The following is a 24,828-nucleotide window of genomic DNA, read 5'->3' on the forward strand; positions in this document are numbered from 1 at the left end:
GATTCAGTAGCTCACATCCACACACATGAAAAAAGAGAAACATTGAAGTAAAAGGAATGAGTTGGAAAGAAAGGGTTCAGAGGAAAGAGAAGGGAAGAAGACTAAGAGAAGATAATGGGGAAATTGTGATCAAAATACATTATAAGAATGTATTAAGAATTATCAGTAAATAAAAAAATGTAAAAATTAGGAAATGTGAGCCAGGCATGGTGGCACATGCCTTTAATCCCAGCACTCAGGAGGCAGAGGTAGGAGGATTGCCATGAGTTCGAGGCCACCCTGAGACTACATAGTGAATTCCAGGTCAGCCTGGGCTAGAGTGAGACACTACCTTGAAAAACCAAAAAAAAATTAAAAAAAATTTAAAAAATTTAAGAAATGAGGAAATGGATATACTTTTGTTAGGTTTGTTTGCTGGGATTTTTTTAGACAGCCTCCTTTCTCCAAGGCTTCTTTCCCTGTGTCAAGTTGCTGGAATTGCAAGTGTGCAACATCATACTTGCTTATAACTGAGTAATTGTATTTGTGGCTGGTGCTGGGGATTGAACCCAGGGATTTGTGTATTCTGGGAAAGCACTTTACAATTGAGTTACATCTCCAGCTCATACTTTCTTAAAACTGGAAGTGGTTTTTAAGGAATTGGGAGTTCCTTTTTGTTAACCTTACTATAACTCCATGCTGCACAGCTCCGAGTGCACATCTGTGTACTCAGCTCCATACTGATAACCTTGTGTAGCCACTGACTCCTTATTGCCAGGATGAAACACTTGACCAGAAGCGGCTTTTAGAAGGAAAAAGTTGAATGCACCTTACAGTTCCTAGGGAAAGTTTCATCATGCCAGGTACAAGCAAACAAGGTGTCACATCACCTTGGAGAAAGCTGCAAAGGTGAGCTGACAACTAGACTTAAAGTGAGGCTATATCCACCAAGAAGCCCATACCCAGCAACTCACCTCCCCCAGCAAAGCTCCATGTCCGAATGTCCCTACAACCTTCCCCAGTGGATGACTCAGTATTCAAAGCAGAAGAGCGTATGTGAGACATTCCATTCGAACCACCACACCTTGTAAGCTTCAAATCAGGCTTTTTTGAGTGTTTATCAAGTGGGAGACCACACATTTAGCTAACTTAAATTAAAAGTTTGGATTCCTCCACTCAACTACATCTGTTTAAGCTTCCAAATTCTCATGATTTTACTTGCAAGATACGCCTCTTCTACATATCTATGCCTTTGGCTTAAAGCTTTTATTATCTCTTACCTTGGCTCTTTCAATATCTTTATTTCCAAAACTGCAATGAAAACATCAGAAAATGTATGTGAAATAGCATCCAAAGTCTTATACTATATAAATACACAGAGTTCTCCGGCCCTGCACCACTTCTTTCCATCCAGCCCAAATTCTTCAACAGAGGTATTAAGTTTCCACTCAAGAAGCATTTTTATATGGTATTTATGTCCACATTTCCAAGTAATATGCCATATCTTAACATCAGTTTCAGAGTTTATCTGTTGACTTATTGGGAGTATATATGAGAATTTATTTCCTGTTGACTTTCCATCCACTGCTTTCCCACCAATGGGCTCACATTATAATTTTCCTTGAAAGCCATATAGTTTTCATTATGGCCATCTAAATGTGTTGACTGCCAAACCAAGTACTATTCCATGATTACAGCTCCTGGAACAAAATTTGTTGTTCTTTTGCCTTTACAACTATTAATCATTGCCTCACTTTTTAATTTAGATAATTTATTTTGAATCTCTGTCTAGGTGTCTCCATGGTTTCCAAAAGTTATATAAAATACATTCCGGTAAAATTTTCTATATCAAAACCCACAACCCCATGAAGAACACCAGCAATCCCACTGAGTAGGGCCCTCAGCTGAATGGGGACAAGGAAGAGGATGAGGATGATACCAACACATGTTATATCCATATAAATTATATGCTTAATAAAAAATAAGAAAACCCATGTAAGCTTAAATACCATTTCTAGTATTTTTCTCGTGTCCACAGTTCAACAATAACTTCTCTGTGTTTCATCTCAAGAGATGGCTGGCTTGGTCTGCTATAGAACAGGCAGGGACAACTTCCCTTGTCATACAGCTTGAAATGCTTTCAACTTTCTTCTTGCATTGGTCACTTTTTTTTTTTTTTTCCTGGTGGTGCACACTTTTTTTTTCTCAATTTTTATTAACATTTTCCATGATTATAAAAAGTATCCCATGGTAATACTATCCCTCCCCCCCTTTCCCCTTTGAAATTCCATTCTCCATCATATCCCCTCCCCATCTCAATCAGTTTCTCTTTTATTTTGATGTCATGGTCTTTTCCTCTTCTTATGATGGTCTTGTGTAGGTAGTGTCAGGCACTATGAGGTCATGGATATCCAGGCCATTTTATGTCTGGAGGGAGCATGTTGTACAGAATCCTACCCTTCCTTTGGCTCTTACATTCTTTCTGCCACCTCTTCCGCATTAGAGCCGGAGCCTTGGAAGGTGTGATCGAGATGTACACAGTACTCTAGCCACTTCTTTCCAGCACTATGATACCTTCTGAGTCATCCCAAAGTCACTGCCATCTGAAAAGAGAAGATTCTCTACCCAAAGTGAGACTAACATTAATATAAGGGTATAAATAATAAGAGAAGTGCTTACTGGTCAGTTTAATAAGCATACTATATACATTTTTCCAGACATCAGCAGATGTTACACCCCTAGGGCTCATGACTACCCCTGTTTTAAGTTTTCAGTATCAGTGATGTTTTTTCCCCCATGAGCGGACCTCCAGTCCAATTGGAAGGCAGTTGGTTTCCACCATGACAGACGTGCCACTATTGCACCTGTTGGTTCATTTGGCCTGGCTGGCCAATTATAAGGCTTGCAGTGTCCACTGTTGAGTATATTCACTGGTGGTATCTCTTTCTCCCATTGAACTACATGTAGAATGGCTTCTTCCAGCTTTCTGTCAGCTGCTCTACATGGAGGAGGTTATCAGATCAGTTCCAGCAGGAATTCTCAGTGGCCTTGCAGTCCAGTATGTGAAGTGGTCACCTGTTTATTAATTTCTATGACTTTTTCTTATTGCTTATAATAAAAGTGTATGTGTATACATTTTTTCTTCTTACAATGTTTTTGTATAAGATTCTCTGTTTTTTATTTTTATTTATTTTTATTTTTATTTTTTTGAGGTAGGCCCTCCCTGTAGCCCAGCTTGACCTGGAATTCAGTAGTCTCAGGCTGGCCTTGAACTCACAAGGATCCTCATACTTCTGCCTACTGAGTTCTGGGACTAAAGTGTATTCCACTGCACCGAGAAAAATAGCCTTGTTTTACTCTCTTACTTGCTCCATAGATTGCATGTTACTGACTTTGCAATTTTATAGGAGTTTCTGTGTTTCCTACTTGCAATATTATTGTAGACACCTTTGTATATTTTTATTGGCCCTGGTTAGCATTATCAAATTTTATATACTGAACATTTTGATAATTTTATTCCCTTCTCTTTGGAAATGCACAATTCTGGCAGTTAATCTATTGAAACCATTCTCTAATATCCATATATCTGTTTACCTATTGCCCAAATTGTGTACTTTGATCAATTTCCTATGTATTCATTTAAAGTTAGTCTTCTAATCTTTTAACTTAAAACTAGTTATTTTATTTTCATTTCCAGAACCTTTATTCCCATATGTCTTACACATGTGCTTGTTTGTGTATTTGCACATGTATGTTAGGTCTCCTGATGAATATGGTATCTCCTTTATAGTATAGGGTATGAATTGCAATTTGCTTGATTTTCTGTTTCTGGCTTTGACTGTGTTCTAGTCCAATTCTTTTGATCTGTCTATACTAATATCTATATTTTATTTCAAAGCATGTCATCACATGTGTGGTATCCCTCAACTCTATGTATCAATGTGAAAAGAATAAGGAAAAATAAATCTACTTTGAAGCTATTTTATGTGAATATGCATGTGGGTGTGTATTTGTCCTTACAGTTCTTAGTGTTCCCAGTGGGTTTTTGTAGACTATCCTCTGGCACTTTGCTTTATATCACAGGTACCATGAACATCACTGTTAAATTAGGAATGGTCACAACTATGGAATAAAGATGTTTCAAATATCTCACCAGATAAGGGTAAGGAATATAGAATCCTCTATTCCCTAAGGAGAAAAGGCTAAGAAGGAGTAGTCAATTGCAGGGGTTTCAACTTTGGTATGTATACTTTTATTTAATCCATTCACTTTCATCCCATACTTTTGCCCTTCTGGGTGCCTGGTAACCTTAATTTGGGGTTTCCCCTAGAGCCTATGTTTGCATACTCTGGCAAGGATAACAGAGGCAGGTAATCACATTCACCTTCAATCTGGTCCTGCTCCATATCTGCATATTGTGATATGTGCATATGAAAGCTGGAGATTGACTTTGTGTTTTTATTCTGAAGGCCATTTTCTAAATGTGCAGGGCAGAGAAGTGTTTATTTGACCATAGAACCTTCACGTCATCTCATTTTATCCAGTCTTCTCCAACCTCTCCTCATTGTAGTACCTGAGTTAGCATGCAGAAACACCAGCCAACATGGCTATTATTTTTATTTTTTCTTACATAAAAATGAACTCGCTGGGCATGGTGACACATGCTTTTAATCCCAGCACTCAGGAGGCAGAGGTAGGAGGATTGCTGTGAGTTCAAGGCCACCCTGAGACTCCATAGTGAATTCCAGGTCAGCCTGGGCTAGAGTGAGACCCTACCTCAAAAAACAACAACAACAACAAAAAATAACTCATTTTTACTTTAAACATATCCATGTATCTTTCTTATCTTTACTTATTATTCCTAGCTTCCTGATGCTTATTTGATTCCTAACCCTCTTCCTTCTTTTCTTTCCATGTGACCCTTTCCTAGAACCTAGACAAATAGAATTACTCACAATCATCTGGATCTACTATGTTATTTCACTCCTCTACTTATCTTTAGATTTATTTGTCCTTGTATCCCATGAGAGATGGTTTATGATCTTCTTCCTGTCATAGCTTATCCTTCTGCATGGAACCCCTCAATCTTCTGTACTTCTATTTGTTTGAGTTTTATTGTTATATAAACCAATAGTCTCTTAAAAATGGAAGATTTTAGCCTCTTCAGGAAAAAAATTCTGAAGTTAAGTGAGGTGTAGTTAAAGGTTAAACTCTTTTGTTAATTTTAATTTAATTTATTTATTTGTTTGAGAGAGAAAGAGGCAGATAGACTGAAGGACTCAGGAACCAGATGGACGCTATGAAAGGCTTCAGAGTCCTCAGTAGGCCTAAGTTTCTGTTTCCTGGCAAGGTCTAAGTTTTTATTTTCCAGTAAGGATGGGCTTAACAGCTACTGGAAAATAATTATGCCATACATTCCTGAAGCCCACTGACCTTGCAATAAGGGTAGGATTAACAGTTAAACCGGTTATACCATACATTATGCCATACATTCCTGAAGTCATAATACTTTCTCGTAGTCATAGATGAGCTCAATTCCCCTAGCTCCAGCCTGCCAACTTTGCCCACCAAAATCCTAAGCCAACCAGAAGAGTGTACTGTTTAAATCAACCAATCATGTACCCATCCTCTTCTTGTATGTTCAAATCCATGTACCCATCCCCTTCTATGTTCAAATCCCTATAAAAACCCTAACCTCCCACTACTCAGGGCTCTTGCATGGATCCACTGTGTTGGTGAAGTCAAGAGACCGAGCTTAAGCCCAAATTAAAGCTCCTTGTCCTTGCATACGTGTTTGGTTCTCGTTGGTGGTCACTGGGGAAGCCGAGAACTGGGCATAACATAGGCACATTGAGAGGGAGAAAGAAAGAGAGAGAAAGAGAATGGGCACCCCAGGACCTCCAGCCACAAACTCCAGACGCATGCACCCCATTGTGCATTTGGCTTACATGGGTTTTGGGAAATTGAACCTGGGTCCTCAGGCTTTGGCAGGCAAGTGCCTTAACTGCTGAACCATCCGTCCAGCCCTAGTCTGTGATTTTTAAGTAGAAACTCTTTCTTGTTCTGCTTTGCTTTTTTTTTTTTTTTTTCTTTTTTCTTTTTTGGTTTTTCAAGGTAGGGTCTCACTCTAGTCCAGGCTGACCTGGAATTCTCTATGTAGTCTCAGAGTGGCCTCGAACTCATGGCGATTCACCTACCTCTGCCTCCCAAGTGCTGGGATTAGAGGCCCGTGCCACAATGCATGGCTCTCTGCTTTGCATTTTAAAATAAAGACTCACTGTAATGTAGAGTAGTTTAACGCCTCTGCTGCCAGAAGTCAGAGACTATTGATTTGATTGAGAGATGATGAGAATCTGAAGAAGGATAGTTACAGTGCTACAAGAATTATCAGGACTACTGGGTATGAGAAATAAATAAGAAAGCAAAATGAAATTGTCAGAGTTTATGTTTGCTTTACAAATTACCTGCCTTTATAAACCATCTTCTGATTCTTTGGGGGTATTGATTCATTGATATTCACTGTAACTAATTCTCATAAAGTGCTTTTCATGTAAGCTTGAGAATCTGAGTTCAAATTCACAGAACCCACTGGAGCTGAATATTGGTAGTGAATACTTGTAATACCAACCCTCTAGCAGCAAGATGGGAAGCTTGTGGGTGAGTGAGCCTGGTGTAAGCAGTAGCAAACAACCTAGAAACCCTGACTTCAGGTGAGAGGCAAGAAATGACGCTAGAGTTTGGGCTGTTCTCCACCAATATATACACTGTGGCATATCATGCCTTTATTCACACATAAACATGGACATCCACACATCCACACCTACATAATCCATTCACACATTCAAAAGTAATAATTGATAAAATATTAGCTATATGTAACTATCTAGTAGGAAAACTTATTATACACATTATGATAATACCAATTTTACCAAAAGCTGTTAATGGATATAGTTTATAATATCCTTCTAGTTCTCTTCTCAGCACTAGTTTTACTTATTATGGAACACAATTCTTTATCATTATTCATTCTTTTTTACTTTCTTTGTTTTGCTATTGACAACTTCTATACTTACAGGTAATAAACATACTATTTCCCTCCCCTCCCACACTCTCCTACTTTCCTCTTCACATCTCTGCTCTCCATCATATCCCCTCCCTGTCTCCATTAGTCTCCCTTTTAATTTGATGTCATCATCTTTTACTCCTATTATGAGGGTCTTGTGTAGGTATTGCTAGGCACAGTGAGGTGATGGATATTGAGGCCAATTTCTGTCTGGACAGTTAAATTGTAAGGAGTGGTACCTTCTTTGGCTCTTATAATCTTTCCACCACCTCTCTCATAATAGAGGGTATAATAGAGATGCTTCAGTGATGGACACTCCTCCATCCATTCTTCTCTGCACTATGTTACCTTTTGGGTCATCCCAGTGGTCATTGCCATCTGAAAAGAGAAGCTTCTCTAACCAGAAGTGAGAGTAGCATCAATATATGAATATGAACATTAAGTGTAGTGCTTTCAGGGCAGTTTGGTGAGAATAACATACATTTGTCCAGACAAAACCAGGCTTTATACCCCTTAGGCTCATGACCTCCTTGCTTTTTTTATTTTTTTATTTTTTTGGTTTTTCCAGGAAGAAAGTGTTTATCATCTCTAACAGTTTGCTGGTAAAATTTTTAGGGTCCTTTATGGATAGAATCATATCATCTGCAAATAATGATAATTTGATCTTTTCCCTTCTAATTTTATCCCTTTTATGAGTGTCTCTTGCCTTATTGTTATAGCTAAAACTTCCAGTAATATACTAAATAAAAGTGGAGACAGTGGACACCCTTGTTTTGTTCCTGAAGTTAGTGGGAAAGCCTCAAGTTTTCCCTCATTTAGTAATATGTTGGCTGTAGGTTTGTCATAAATAGCTTTTATTATGTTGAGATATGTTCCTTCTATACACAGTTTCTATAATACTTTTAACATGAAGGGATGTTGGATTTTGTCAAATGCCTTTTCTGCATCTATTGAGATGATCATGTCATTTTTGTCCTTCAGACCATTTATATGATGTATTACATTCATCATTTTGTGTATGTATGTGTGGAATAATTTGCAGGCTAATTCTAAATTTCAACTGAGCACTATATACATTTATGTTACCTTTTGGGATAGCTTCCAGTCTCACCAATGCTGAGTGCCCACCTTAATTCCTCCGTGTAGTGCTGTGCAGCTAGAGTTCTGTTCAGCTGTGCTGGATGAGCTGCCACCAGGAGCTGAATGCTGGAGGTTTGCGGTTCTGATGGTGGGGAGATGGGAGAGTACAGAAAGCCTGGAGTTGCTCACACAACCCACCAGTAACCCTGTCAGTAGCTCCTTAGTTGATCTCAGCTGTCTTGTCTTAAGATTGTTTTGACTTTGCAAGGAGGCTGGAAAATACCCTTGTTTGGTCTCTGCTGCTTCTGGAGCATCGGGCAGGGTAGTGCCCACGGGGTGCATGAATTGCCCTGATAGGCAGGCTGCACGCACCTCAGTGGGATTCTGTTTTCTCCTTTTCTGGTGGATCTTGGTCTCTCGTGTTTCTCCGCTGTGTCTAAAAGTAAATGATTCTCCTTCACCTTTCAGAAGAAAAGTATATTTTGCTGTGGTTTTGCTTAAATCCCTCCCTAGGCTGGTTTGGTGTGGCTCCTATGCCACCATCTGACCCAGAAGTTGGTCATTCTTTCTCAAGCTACCAATATTGTTTCACTGTGCTAATATTTATTTTCTGTTATCTAAGATTTAGAAACCTAGTTAATGTCTTAGAAATTCTGGGATTTTTTTTCAAATGATTAATATCTCTTAGATTGGCTATTTTGAAAAGGCAAATGATAACAAATACTAGTTTGAAATGGAGAAGAATTTGTACACTGTTGTGGAAATGTAAATTAACACAGCCCTTATGAAAAATAGAAACTAAGTCCCTCATTGTACTAAAAATTAAATTTTACCAGGCTCATCAATGTCACTACTAGACACTTACCTGAAAGGTTAGAAATCAGTCTGACAGTTATGTTCACATGCCATACCCATAGCAACACTATTCACATTGGCGCACTAACAGGATCAGCTCATGAAAAAATAAAAGGGTGCTGGTGAGAAGGCAAGTATTTAAAGGCACTTGCTTCCAAAGCCTGATGGCTCAAGTTCAATTCTCCAGTTCCTATGTAAAGCCAAACACACAATGTGGGACCTGCATCTCAAGTTCATTTGCAGAGGTAGAGGCCCTTGCATGACCATACTCACTCTATCTCTTTCCCAAGTAAAAAGATAAATTATTTTAAAAATAAAATAAAAATTTTAAATTTTGAAGATGTGATATATACATATCATATCATACACATATATTAATATACTGTTCAGCATTTTAAAATAATATAATTAACAAAAACATGGGTGAAACTGGATTATTTCATGTTAAAGAAAATAAGCAAGACATAGAGAAAACACTGCATGTTTTCACTTATATGTGATACCAAAGCAATTGAACTCAGAACTGAAACTACAGTGATGGCTGTCAGAGGCGGGGGTAATTGAAATGTGAAAGTTCAGAGTCAAAAAGTGCAAAGCCTTAATTAGAAAGGAAAAATAAGGTGGTTTTTGAAATGTATTACAAAGCAAGGAGAACATAGTTAATATTAGTATTTCATATATTTAAAAATAGCTGAGGCCATATTTCAAATGTTTGAACTATAAGAATAATATTTGATAAGAAACACAGAGGAGTGCTTAACACCAAAATATCTCAATCACATCTTCCTTGGCTCAGGGCCCATTGCAGAAGTGGCAGAAAAAAATGTAAGAGCCAAAGGAAGGGTAGGACTCCTTACAATGTGCTCTTCCAGACACAAAATGGCCTGGATATCCATAAACTCACAGTGCCTGACACTACCTACACATGACCATCATAATAAGAGGTAAAGATCACAACATCAAAACAAGAGACTGATTGAGAGGAGGAGGTGATATGATGGAGAGTGATGTTTCAAAGGGGAAAATGGGAAGAGGGAGGGAATTACCATGGGAAATTGTTTATAATTATTTAAGTTGTCCATAAAAAAATAAAAAATAAAAAACACTTGTGAATTAGCTTTATTTCACACTGTTAATACATCTCAGTACCCAATGAGAATGTATTTAATTATCACTTGTCAGCTTATAGTACAAACAAATATAAAAGAAAAATATCTTCCAGGTGTGGTGGTGTATGCTTTTAATCCCAGCACTTGGGAGGCAGGGGTAGGAGGATAGCCGATGTGGGTTGTATAAGTACAAGGTTAAAGCCATCTCAGCTAATATTTAAAAGATCTTCTGACTAAATGTACAGTGTTTACAAATCAGACTACAGACTAGTGTATTCTATTCAAATATAACTCTTTCTTACAAGAGTAATCTGCTGTTTCCCTGTTCTGTCTATTTCTTTAAATCTTTAGTACTCATTAAACATAAGTATGGGTGTCTTCATATCATCTATGGAATAGTACAATTGTCACAATAATTTTTACATAACTCAGTGAAAGTTAAACATAACACACTCCAGTGTGAAAATATGTAATGCTTTAGACACTAAGGCACAATTCACTGTCATATATACAAAGCAGTGTACTATATTGTCATAATGAAATTGTTACATACTAAAGTTCAGGATTCCGTTTAGAGTGTCCCTTCTCATAGTGTTCTTTTGTGACTGTATCACCATACAAAATCAGTATGGTTATGTATATACTATCTTTTATTTACCTTTTAATTTTATAATGAAAATTGAGCACTATAAAATAAGATTGTAAAGGAAAATAGTACCAAATCTGAAATTTAATGATGAGAAAGTTCCTCAATAATACATGTCATTGCATAATGACCCCTAAAATTCACATTGAAAAATATGTATGGTTCTTTTGATTATCATTTTAATTATTGTAAGTGAGTTATACGTATGGTTAAAGTACCATTTCCAATTAGCCTTTTGGTAAGTTCAATCATCTCATTCACTGTTAAAAATAATAATTTTGACATATATAATTTTTAGAGACATAGATATTTGTAGGATAAATGTATATTATTACTATTAATCAAAATACCTGAAGAAACCTGGCTCTTTATATTGAGAACTAACCATTTTTTAATCTTTGGCCAGAAGTTTAATAATTAAAATACACAATGAACTACTTAGTGAATAGCTAAATTATAATTAACTTAATGTTATTTGGATTATACTTATTACTTCTATTAAAATCTACAATTGATGCCATAATTCTACAAAAATTTAACACATTCTCTAACTCAGTAAATGGAAATTGATGGGTAAAATGCAAATATTATGTTTCTGGTAAATGAGCTAGTCTAACATCAGCATATAAGTTCACCAGTATTTTGTATTTATTTGAATAAAAGATTCTTATATTTGAAGAGATTGGCACATGAATGCGCCACTCAGTTCACGTCCAGATCACAGTACAGCAAAGTATGCCTATGCACTCTGTGGCTCTTAACATCCTTCCTGCCTTCTATTCTCCAGTTTCCTGAGATTTTAGTGTTGCCCTCTAGACAGCTACTTATGTTCTTCTTTCATGAGTTTTAGGACTCTGCCTGGAAGTGGTTCTCTGGCTAGCAGGGAGAGCAGCACTTGTATTCTTTCAGCAACTAAGTCTGCAGTAGTCTCTGATCCCTGACAGGTGTGATTCATTCAGTGCTAAGCAGAAGGCTTTTTCTTCTGGTCATTTGGATTAGTCTATACTCACCTGGTATTTGTCACCATTTGTCAAAATAATTTTCCCTAATCAAAAGTCAGATCAGTATTAATAAAATGGATTATTAAACATACATGCTTAGAAGGTACATTGATGGGCATATCATCGCTGTTTGCCAAAGAATAGTGAAACTTTCTTCTCAGATCTATGATCTTCCAGACGACAAGCTTTTGACTTGGTACTCAGCACAAGGCATGGTTTCCCTCCCATGAGCAAGGCCTCATCTCCAGTCAGTGGTTGGTTACACCTCTAACTTATGTGCCACTATGACACTAGTGAGTGCATCTTGCCTGACTGGTTATTTTGTAGAGTCCACTGCTTGTTCACACTGTTAATGACTTCTCTATCCAGGCAGTTTGCATAGAAATTTTCAGCACTATCATAGCTATTTGGCAGGGAGGTAGCTTCCATCTACTTTCTAGCATTATTTGTCAATGTCCTATGATGGTATTCTGCAGTACCTTCAGCAATCATGTCTTACCATATAGTTCTTGTGGGTAACCACACACTTGAACAATGGCCTGCACTGTTTGGGTGCTACTGGATGTCTCTGATTCTTCACAACCTTGGGCAAACTTAATCATCACTAGATATGTATTAGATGCAACTATATATTTTCTAAAACAAATGCAAGTTTTTCTATGTCTAATTTTGTTGTGGTTATAACTCAAAATTACTTCTAAAAACTTAGCAATGCTACATGTAGGTTTTGACCCTATAAAATATTAGCATATCTAGTTTGGATAATGGCCACAATTAAAAACACTTTCTGGGTTGGAGGGATGCTTAGTTGTTAAGGTGTTTGCCAAGCCAAAGGACCCAGGTTCAGTTCCCCAAGACCCGTATTTCCAGATGCACAAGGGGGTGCATGCATCTAGAGTTTGTTTACAGTGGCTGTAGGCCCTGGGACACCTGTTCTCTCTCTCTCTCTCTTTCTCTCTCTCTCCTTCTTTCTCTGTCAAATAAATGAATAAATAAAAACAAAACCACTTGCTGCTTAATCATGAATGCCTTTTCTGTCAGAGACAGTCAAGTTTAGAACCCACATAAAAACCTAGACATGGACATTCTTGTATTTAGTCCCAGTCTGCAGGAGGCAGACTGGAGAAGCACCTGGACTTGCTGGTGAACAGCAGTTCCAGGTTGAGTTAGAAAACCCCATTGAAAGGAAATTCATGGATAAGCATGGCAAAGAGGATACCTTATGTTCTCTCATCTCCACATACTGGCACATTTGGTGCACACATCTGCACATGTGCAAACACCACACATCACAGGTACCACACCACACATACAAAAATATATTAGCATATGAATATGCAAGGGGAATATATGGTATATGCATGTATGTGTGTATATATATATATATATATATATATATATATATATATATATATATATACATGTATATATATATACATATATGTTATGCATAGACACTATATATGTATTTGTCTTACAACTTTAATTATAAGAAACACATACTCAAAAAAGTTAAATATCCTTCAACTGGGGTTTGGGTTTTTTACAATGTAATATGAGCAATAGTGACATAGATATACATGAAACAGTTTTTAGAAGTGCCATTAAAATACTGATACATAAAAAGTTGGAATTACAGAATGATGTACAAATCTTGATCAATATTTGATTTAAAATTCTCATTGTATTTGTATGTGTAATTATGGTACGCTGTCATGTGTATTGTGTTTTCAGCATATTAGATTTTAGACCACTTCGTACCAAATTGTTCAAAGGACTTGACAGTGTGGAGAGACTTGCATTTTTTTTTAAATTTTCTATAATTCTGATTTACCAATCACAAGCATATATATATATGTGTGTGTGTTTTGTTAGAAATAATAATAATAAACTAGTCAGGCTTGGTGTTGCACATCTGGGCTACTTGTGAGGTTGAAGTAAGAGGGTCACAATTTTAATGTCTGCATGAGCAACAGAGTGAATGAAGGTCCATTTAGGGAGATGCTGTCTCAAACTAAAAAATTTAAGAAGAGCTTGAAATATAGCTCAGTGTTAGAGCACTTGCTTAGAATGCATAAGGCCCCCTGTTCAATCACTAGTACTATAAACAAGTAATTAATCAGTTAGAAAAAAAAAAAGCACAAAATTAGTGGTTGAGGAGAAGGTGCTTGCTGCATAAGCTTGGGGACTGGAGTTTGGATCCCTGGCACCAATCTAAATACTTGGCAGCCATGTTGGCTTGCCTGTGACCCCAGCACTTGGGATGCAAAGACTGGGGATCCCTAGGACCAGTGGGCTAGCTAGCTGAGCCAATTTGGTGAACTCTGAATTCAAATGAGAGACACTGCCTCAGTCAACCAGTGGAAAGCAATGGAGGAAGATACCCAGCATTGACCTCGTACACACATGTGCATCCACAGAGATGTGAATACACATGCACACCCCAAACACATACATGTGTAAAAAGAGTCCTTTTGAAGTTTGACGGCATTCAGTGCTCATGACTCTTAACATAAATCTTAGTTTTTCAAATTGTCTTAATTTTAGGCAACCTACCCAGCTCCCCAGCCCTGAATTTCCTAAAATTGTGCCTTAGCCCGCGATATACCCTCTGTGGGGAAGGCCCTTCATTTTCATATGCAGGCACATCGTTTTCTTAGACCCAGTAGCAGTGCTTATAATGCTTTATCTGTGCATGTTTCTTGATTCATTTCTCATTCTTCCTTCTCATTTCAAATTTTCCTATTCATCATGTCATAATCTGCCATGTAGTAAGGTTAATAATATATCCCTGTGAGCAACCCATGAATTCGAAACATCTTTATGCTTATTTCTCTTCCTTTTGATTAGATCACATTAGATAAGAATAATAGGTAAAATTAGTAACATACATTTTGGTGACATTTTTGGAATCTTAGTTTTGTTTTCTACCATGAACAGTTGTTGGACTCACCTTGATGCTAAATCAAATTGCCAACTTGATGACTAGAAAACCACTTCTCAGTTCTATAGTAAAAGTTTTAAGTCCACTTTGCTGCCTATGTGTTCTAATATAAACACATTTCAAGGGCCTTAAATGAGAGATGACAGTCCAAATAAAATATCTTAGGCAGGAAGTCATTTGCAATTATTTCAAAAAAGGATGCCAAAATATTGTCGCATATAGTATCTCATATGGGAAATTCAATAAAGTCTTCTCAGAGAAACATTTAAAAAACTGTTCTGTAAATCAGTCCAGGTGGCTTCTTTTAGCATAGACAATTGGGAATATTTTCAAAATAATAATAAAAAATAAAGGGAGGAGGGAGATAAAGAAACCAAAGTGGATCTCAGTAGCAGTTTCCTTCGGAGTCATCCAGGAAGGGAGTTTTGCTTGGTCACACATGACTGGTCTGTGATTTGGAAAGAGGTGACTCATCCTCCTTTGAAACAAAAGATAAGTAGGGAATGAGTCCTTCAGAAATGATTTTACAACTGTTTCCTTTTGAGCTCTGACTTCTTTAGTTGGAATGTGATCCAGAATAGCTTCCCTTTGAATCTCACATTTGTCTTGAGCATTTTTATTGTCTCTGTCTCTGTCTCTCTCTCTCTCTCTCTCTCTCTCTTTTTTTTTTTCTCCCATACCCATCTCACTTTTTCCTCCCTCCCTTCAACAGATTTACACTGACTGGGCCAACCACTACCTAGCAAAATCGGGCCACAAGAGGCTGATCAAGGATTTGCAGCAGGACATAGCAGACGGGGTACTACTGGCAGAGGTCATCCAGATCATTGGTAAGATCCACACGCTGAGACTGCTCAATGACCTTGTAGGCAGAATGCATGCTCAAGTGTTTTGTGGGTCTTGGAGATGAATGTGGTGTTCTCTCTGTCTCCCTCTTCCTCTCTCTCTCTCTCTCTCTCTCTCTCTCTCTCTCTCTAATTAACCATGTTGATGAGTCTGTTTGAACAAAGCAGTTCGACCATACTTTAAATAGCTAGAACTGTATCTTTACATACACTGACTTGTCAGAAACGAAAGCTTCATTAGGCCAGATGTCTCCCATGTGTGCATTTCGTTAGCAGGAGGAGCTCCGACACTCCAAGGCTCCCGATCCAGCAGGGACAATTGTGAGAGGCTTCATGTCAGCAGTCATTTGGCACAAGCTAAAGCACCAGCAGCAATTTCCTTCTCACTTTTTTTTTTCTTTTACTTGATTGGTGCACATGGATTTGATGGCTGGCAACAAGTGTGTCCTCTCCTACATGGCTTGGGATGTTGACAGAGTGAGGGAGTGGCATTTTCTCTTGGTGTTTTTAATTTTTCTTTTTGTAGTTTCCTTTTCTCTCTCTCTCTCTCTCTCTCTCTCTCTCTCTCTCTCTCTCTCTCACACACACACACACACACACACACACACTCTGTGTGTGTATATGTATTTGTGTATTGTGTTTTACTTCATTACTTATGTTGTTCTTTTTTCTCTCTTTTACCTTATTTCTTGGCTTTAGCAAATGAAAAAGTTGAAGATATCAATGGATGTCCTAGAAGTCATTCTCAGATGGTAAGAGTCATATTTCTTCTCAATATATAATGCTGATCACCATTTTTAGATTTAACTGTATTTGAAAATTGTTTTGAAAATGCTCTGTGTGCCTTCATGCTTCCTTAAGTAACCACTTGATCCTATTATATTCTAAGTATGGCTATGATTGTAACTTATATGTGTGAACTCATCAGTATGGTTAGGTAAGACTGACACTTGTATTTTTCTAGGTGTTGTTTCTCTTCCTGACCCGTGGCCTACTGTTCTTCCTTTGAGTATTCTTATGTCTCTGTAATTTAACTCTGGATACTGGTTTTACTGGTAGTGATCCTTATTTCCAATTTTACATGGCACATTTTTATCTGCACAACTTTTTTGAAAACAAGATTTGTCATGTGCATTTCTAAAATATATGCATAGCATTTTCTTTGTACATAGCCAAGTCCAGTGTAAATATGTGGGCCTTGTTGCAAATGGTTGAAGGCACGTGGACATATGTGTGCTGAGCAATGACTGATAACTGTGATTGGATTTTTAGTAGCTTCTAGAAAGCTCTCAGTCTCATGCTCTACTGAGCCCTGGACCCTTGAACCCCAGTTATACCTCCCTTTTACCAGTTAGTAAAGTTTCAGGTTTTAAAGGAAAAATTATAAATTGAAAAACTTTTGAGATAAAGCTCAATTTCTTAAGAATATAGAGGCTGGAGCGATAGCTTGAGGGTGAAGAGATGGCTTAGCCATTAAGACATTTGCCTGTGAAGCCTAAGGACTCAGGTTCAATTCCCCAGTACCCACATGAGTCAGATACACAGGAAAAATATCTCCCTATATCTCTGCGGAAGAAGCCTACGGGGAAGACATACATAACACACACACACACACACACAGAGAGAGAGAGAGAGAGAGAGAGAGAGAGAGAGAGAGAGAGAGAGAGAGAGAGAGAAAGCAAAGCAGAAAAGCACCTGAATAAAGCAGACATGCACTTAGGCATGAAGAAATTCTCCCCCTGCTGGGAAGGAGGAAGGAACATCAAAATTCTCCTAACACAATGAATCAGAGAGAGAACTTAGAGAGGTACAGAGGCCAGAGGATCAGGTAACCAAGAGCTCAAATAAGGAGCCAGGAGTTAAGAGGCTTACACGCCTGTTTCAGGCCCATTTATATGAATCATACATCTAATTAAAACAAGCCTTTGGAGCTGGAGAGATGGATCAGCGGTTAAGGCACTTACTTGCAAAGCCCAAGGCCGCTGGTTTGATACCCCAGTACCCACGTTAAGCCAGGTGAGCAAGGCGGCATGGATCTGGAATTCACTTGCAGTGGCTAGAGGCCCTGGCTTGCCCCATTCTCACCCCCCCACTTCAAGTAACTAACTAACTAACTAAATAAATAGAACTTTAAAAAACTAGTTCTCTTCACCACACTCAGAGGTATAAGGAAAGGACCTGATTGGTTGGTGGGTTGATGAAGCTAACTTAGAATGGGCCAGACCACAGGTGGGATAAGCCTGACAAAAGCTGAGGAAGAAGCAAGGAATTGTTTTCTGAGGAGTCATTGCTTGCAGCCATTTTGGATGAGACTGGATGAAAGGAGACTTCTGGTTCTGCCAGAGCAGGCAAGGTGGCATCATGTTTTTGTGGGCCTGTCCCTAGCTAACTACCTATGCTATCTATGGGGGCGGGGTGGGGGGGGGGCTTGGAGGGGGAATCTATCTTGCCCTAATCTGTATCAATAGAATGCCTTGACTGAAGTTAAATCTACAAATGAGACTTCCCCAAATGTGCTTGAGCCAAGGATGGCCATTTTTCATGTCTTAATGAGTTCCCATCACAGACGTGAATGAATTTTTAAAATGTGAGCTTTCCATTTTCTGTCTCTGTCTCTCTCTCTCTCTCTTTCTGCCTCTTTCTCTCTCTGTCACTCTCAAATAAATAAACAAAAATAAACAATTTTTTTAAACAGGCTGGGGAGATGGCTTAGTGTTTAAGCACTTGCTTGTGAAGCCTAAGAACCCTAGTCCGGTTCGAGGCTCAATTCTCCAGGGCCCATGAACCAGATGCACAAGGGGGCACATGCATCTGGAGTTCATTTGCAGTGGTTGGAGACCCTGGCATGCCCATTCTGCCTGCCTCTCTCTCTCTCTCTCTTCCTCTTTCTCTCTCTGTCGCTCTCAAATAAATAATAAAAATAAACAAAAAAAGTGAGCTTTGTAAGCTGTATAAATTTTCTAACATTTTATACTTAATGGCAGAATACTGAAATTCAAGGCAGTAGAAGAAATTTATTTAAAAGAATATGGTTAATTAATATATCTGGTTTTTTTCAGATAAGTACTCCATAGAACTATTAAAAATGTCATGAACTAGCCGGGCATGGTGGCGCACACCTTCAATCCCAGCACTTGGGAAGCAGAGGTAGGAGGATCACCATGAGTTCAAGGCCACCCTGAAACTGCATAGTGAATTACAGATCAGCCTGAGCTAGAGTGAGACCCTACCTCAAAACAAACAAACAAACAAACAAGTTATGAGCTATCTGTGAATGTTATGTAAGAAATCATTGTAAAAGAAAGTTTTAAGTTTGAGTGTATTTCCTAATCTAATTACTCAGGGCTCAAATAAAACTATGTGGAAATTAATTACAGTTGTTTCTAAAGTTGTGCTGAAAGCAGGCTAATGTAGAAAAGTTCAAACCTTGAGATGCTAATAAGTGTGTGATGCTGCAAAAATGTGTATTTTAGTTTGGCTTCTCTCTCTCTCTCTCTCTCTCTCTCTCTCTCTCTCTATATATATATATATATATATATATATATATATATGTATATGTATATGTATATGTATATGTATATGTATATGTATATGTATATGTATATGTATATGTATATGTATGTATATAATATATATGTACATATATATGTGCTAGTCTTTGCTAGTTATCATGATATGCAAATGGTTTTGTAAACTTTATAAGGAACACATGCTAAAATAATCTGAGGGCTTTTATATAAAAATCTATAGTTCATAAACCTTAGACTCTTGATTTTGTCATCAATTATTCTAAGCATAAGGAGGTCTTAAGCATGACAAAGTTTTTTCTTTCTTTTCTTTTGGTTTTTTGAGGTAGGGTCTCACTCTAACCCAGGATGACCTGGAATTCACTCTGTAGTCTCAGGGTGGCCTTGAACTCACAGTGATCTACCGACCTTTGCTTCCCAAGTGCTGGGATTAAAGAAGTATGCCATCATTCCTGGCTTATTATAAAGCATTTTAAGTCTACTGATGTTCATGTGCTTTGATTGCATAACAATTTTCTGTTATAAAAAATAATTTGTAAGCAGAAAGAGAAAGGGAGTATGGGTGCCCCAGGGCCTGTTGCCACTGCAAATAAACTCTAGACACATGGGCCACTTTGTGCACCTGGTTTTACATGAGTATTGGGGACTTGAACCTAGCCTGTCATGGTTTACAAGTACATCTCTCCAGCCACAATTATCTTCTGATATGCAGGCAAACTTAAACTTGATGCCAAAAAAATATTCTCTAAACTTAAAAGTAAAAAATGTAAGAAATCTACATATCCTTAGATATTTATCTGAATATCTATACCTAGACATTTTACAAATCTAAAAAGCATTCTCATATGTATTAGACTTTATGAAATGTTAATATATTTTATTTATTGTTGGCCTCATCATGTTAGTACTGGTATGCATGTTATCTGGTATTAGTGTTTCTGATGAAAGAGAAAAAGTGCAAACCCATAAAATAAAGATGCTATAAAAATGGTGGCTTTCCTTGCCAAAACATGATGGTCGGAATTACATCGAATTTTGAGTAAGAATGACTTGGATCTTAATTCCTTTCTGATGTGGCTGAACTTCATCTCTGGTGTTTGCCTGACTTCAAGACATTTATTCAAAAGAAAAGCTGTGAAACAAATGTATTTTTCAATTGAATTATATTTTGCTTCTTTTCTTGAGAACTTTTATTGGCACTGTGTGATGAATGAATACAAATCCTAGACTGTAACTGAGATTAGAAAGGAAGTGAGGGAGAATTATGATAGCATGACTAGGTTTATGAATTTCATGTATGACCTCCAAACAGAATGTTGCCAGATCCTTTATTGTGGAACCATAGGAGGGTCTGTCCATATACTTATTTCCCATGCCTTGTACATCTAATCTTTTGTGACCTTTGGTTGCTATTTGCATTTAACCACAAAAAGTAAGTGAAAACTAGTCTGCTACTTTTAGTCATGGATTAGATTAAATTTCAGACTTGATGACCTTTAGTCAATCTTTTAAAGCCTTTTTTAAAAAATTTTTTAATATATTTTTAAAAATTTTTATTTATTTATTTGAGAGCGACAGACACAGAGAGAAAGACAGATAGAGGGAGAGAGAGAGAATGGGCGCGCCAGGGCTTCCAGCCTCTGTAAAGGAACTCCAGACGCGTGTGCCCCCTTGTGCATCTGGCTAACGTGGGACCTGGGGAACCGAGCCTCGACTGGGGTCCTTAGGCTTCACAGGCAAGCGCTCAACCGCTAAGCCATCTCTCCAGCCCAATCTTTTAAAGCCTTTAATACTAGTTTTCTTTCTGAGGAATGTATCCATACCACAGCAATGAATTCTAATAGCATAGTAATTCACACTTACTCAATGTTTATCAGGTCCCTAAGGTACAGGAATTAGGACACTTTGATTAACTACCTATGGAAATTTGGGTGCAATTTAAATACATAAAAGCAGCAGAGATGCATAGGAAAGAGAGGATGAGTAAGAAATGGTGAGCTTGATGTGTTCTGGAAAGACTCTTGTAGTTCCATCATGGTTGTCTGAAGCAGAAGGCAGAATTTAATCATGTAAGGTCCAAGTAAAGACTGTATGTGAAAATCTGAAGCAGTGGACACACACTGAATGAATTTTAAGGTGGGGCTGTAACCTGATCTGATAAAAATATTTCAAAAATCATCATACTTGCTCTAAGTGTTATAGAATAGATAATAGTCTCTAATTGAATACTGGAGAAGACATGGAAAGGGGGTTCTGAAGACCTCCAGATTTTGGCATAAATGAGCTAACATTAAGTAAAGTGAGGGTTCATGTCGGGGGGAGGGAATAGGTTAAAACATGAAGTGGGAGAGAGTATACTTTTGTATTTTGACAAGGAGAGTGTGATGCATCTATTGAAACATAAAGCAGGAAGTAGCTTTATGCCACTATCATGTGCTTTGATGAGAGAAATGTCATGGTTAGCCCATACTTAGTGCATAGGTAATAAAAGAAGCTATGGCAAGGGAAAAACTTCCAGGAAACTTGTATAAAGTCTGTAGTGAAAAAGTAAAGGATCTTAAGGAAAATTTAAAAATACATGTGATAAAAGAGAAGGAGAGAGAGAGAAAAACTATGTTTAAAAGAATAGACCATGAGTATGTACTCTTAGATCAATATTATAATTGAAACCATGATTCTTTCACTAGCCCACAGACACTGACCAAAGTAAGATGAGCTGCATGTGGCAGATGCTGCCAAATGCTCCCTAAATCAACTAGTTGGTATGTTGGAATGAGGAAGTGAGTTCTGGCATTTAGAAAGGTATTTATAGCCTGTAGATTAAGATCTTTCTATAGAGAACATATTGACAAATAAGGGACCATTGACTTGTGAATTTTTTTTTCTAGAAGTGTCCTATTTTACAGAGAAAGAAAACATACAGTTTGAGATAGGAGCTGGGTTGAGGTTAATTTTTACAAGGGAAAAAGTGAGCATAGGAAGAGGTAGAAGTACAGGGAATGGAGGTGACTGGTGAACTAGGAATAAGTGATGATGTCAAGTCCTAAAGGAAGTGGTAGTGGAGGGAATTTTCAAGTCCACCTGGATGATTTGCTGCTAGGAGAGAATGTTAAAATATTTTTTGTTTGTGTCATGTTATACAGGATGTAAGTGGATGAATAAGTCAGTATGTAAAATAGATTAAAAAGAAACTGAAAGAATTTAATTCAGTATAAAATGACTTCAGAATTTTAGATAATACTAGTGTGCTCTTTTATATGGCTTGCAAATATTTTCCTTGCAATGAAAATGACATATATACTGTATATTGTATGTTATGAATTATACAGTGTATAACCATAGTATTTAGTATTAGAAAAATTCATATATATGGGTATATTTACATATATACATATAGCAACACTTTTTGAATAAGATGGTCCAGAAGTCATACATGAGATAAATATGAACTTGTCTTCCTTGACATGTTTCAGTTATACCATTGAGATATTTTGAGTCATATGTACTCTGGGTTTAAAAGTAATGGTAATGTTTTATTAAAATCATTTCACAAACCAGAAATTAGTCTATACAAGCTTGAAGTTTATTGAACTCTCTATGTAACCTCATTCAAAGATGAAGTTACTAGTATGGATGGCACCTATTGAATAATTCCAATGTTATCAAGGTCCAGAATATATGCTCAATGCCATAACTGGTGAGTTTCCATGAGGAAATCAATGAGTAATCCATAAATACCAGGAATGTCTCGAATGTTCCACAGCTCAAAAATAGCAAATAAAAAAATGTTCCACATTTGTTTGAAATGCAGGGACACAAGTGCAAGGTTCCTAGACAAAAATGTTAGTCATGGAGGGGGAAAGTGTTTTGAAAACAAGATTTATTTAAAAATAGAGTGATATATTTCAGGAACCTCACAAATGCACAGCTGAATTAAGATATATGAAGATCTGAAATAGTTGTCAGACAACAATTAGATTATATGGCCTAGCAAAGGAGCAAGCTCATGTGGCTCATAGCCAGTTCTCTTTTTTCCTGCCCTTTTCCTCCACTTTACCCCCCTAAAGCTGAAACACTCAGCTACAGCTTTCAACTTTATTTTTTATCATACCTTGCATGTTATTGTGAAAAATTTGCTGATATAAAGGAATTTAGGATGTTTGTTCTTCACATTCTTTTTTTTTTATTTTTAGTATATAGAAAACATTGGATTTAATCTTCCCTCTTATCTGATTCCATATCCTATAGGGTTCTGATTTCCATAGTATACACGTTTATAAATTTCACAGATATTGTCCAATTTATATATTTAGTATTTTCTGGAAATTGAAACTACTCTAGATAGAAATGTGTACCATATTTTTTATCAGTATTATGACCTCTAAGGTTTTCATTATTTCAGATACTGCTTTTAATTACCATTTCTGCAAGTATGTTCCCCCATCCCCCATGGCCTAAGAGCTGTGTGCAGACTGGGATAGCTATGATGATGGCTTATCACAATATCATACACTTATATAAAGCAATATGAAGTGTGTGTGTGCATGTGCAAGTGGTTTGATTGAATATCTCTTGTTGCAATGTCAAAATTGTTGGACACACCTCTTAAAGGATATGTTTATGTAAAATATAATTTTTGACTAAATCTGGGTAAGATAAAATATCAAAATGTTCTTAAATTTTAATAATATTTTGTTAGAGGCACACTACAGGATCCTTACACTATGATGCTCAGGAGTGAGAGTTTCCTAATTTCATTCATCCACATGAGCACCTGCCAGTTTGAAACTTGTTTATTATTTAGACTGGTCAGAAGAAAAGGTAGCTTAACAAAGACAAATGCCTTAATGCTAATGTGACTCTGATATACAGATAGTTAATGAAATTTGATACTTTATAGTTTTGTTAATAATTTTATTATCTTTACAGAGTTCTGAATGCTTGAAGTAATTATTATAAACTACCATTATTAGAAAATATATGCTTAAATTATTAGAATGTCATCCTGATCATTTTTAGAATTAAGTTTATCTCTAGAAGTTTCTCTGTTTTCTTGTGAAGTTCAATGAAGTGGCTGTTGAGAGATTAAGTGTATTGCCTTAAAGTGACAATGGTTACTGGAATTCTCATTCTGACTATATGACCCAGGAAAAGGAATTCAGAAAATGCTCAGGGCCTCTACTCCTCTCTGCAGAGAGGGAATTAGACTGCTGCAACCTCATAACATTAGAGTTATGATTTGTTCAACTTTAAAAGTATCAGTGAAAATGATTTTCTTCTTATTGATATTTCATTTTAGAGTATATTTCATTTGTCATCTTTATAGACTTTTCAAGAAAGATGCTTCCTAAAATGTATTGAATCTAGGAAGAGAACTAGGGAACTAGGGAAAATCTTGTTTGCTTGACCTTTATACAGTCATTTTAAAAAGTTGACTTTGGAACAGATAAAATTTTCAAGCTTTAATATATGTGCCAAATCAGAGCTTTAATTAAATGATTCTAGTACGAATGAAGTTAACCTAACTGATAAGGGCAATATAGAAATCATCATAGGCAAATAGTTAGGACTTACTGAAAAATCTTTTTGTCTACCTAATTGTAATAGCTGTGTTTTAAACACACACACACACACACACACACACACACCAGATTATGTCAGATACTTTATTTGACCTTTCATTTAGTCCTCATTGAAAGCTAGCAGAAGAACTGAGCTACAATGAGAATATCTCTATCCCACATTTAGTATGTGGAAGAATTATTGATGGACTCAGGCC

At 37.0% G+C, this 24,828-nt stretch overlaps 1 protein-coding gene across 5 annotated transcripts in view; it reads left to right on the forward strand.

The window, feature by feature from the left end:
- Nav3 (neuron navigator 3) overlaps nucleotides 1-24,828 on the forward strand; it is an 830,635-nt gene that overhangs the window by 547,231 nt on the left and 258,576 nt on the right. For all 5 annotated transcript variants that reach the window (XM_045151620.1, XM_045151622.1, XM_045151621.1 and 2 more), the window contains 2 exons: nucleotides 15,390-15,507; nucleotides 16,222-16,274. In XM_045151620.1, coding sequence (XP_045007555.1) covers nucleotides 15,390-15,507; nucleotides 16,222-16,274 — 171 coding nt within the window. The remainder of the gene's footprint in view (nucleotides 1-15,389; nucleotides 15,508-16,221; nucleotides 16,275-24,828) is intronic.

The sequence above is a fragment of the Jaculus jaculus genome, chromosome 6 (assembly GCF_020740685.1).
Source record: "Jaculus jaculus isolate mJacJac1 chromosome 6, mJacJac1.mat.Y.cur, whole genome shotgun sequence".
NCBI classification, from domain to species: domain Eukaryota; kingdom Metazoa; phylum Chordata; class Mammalia; order Rodentia; family Dipodidae; genus Jaculus; species Jaculus jaculus.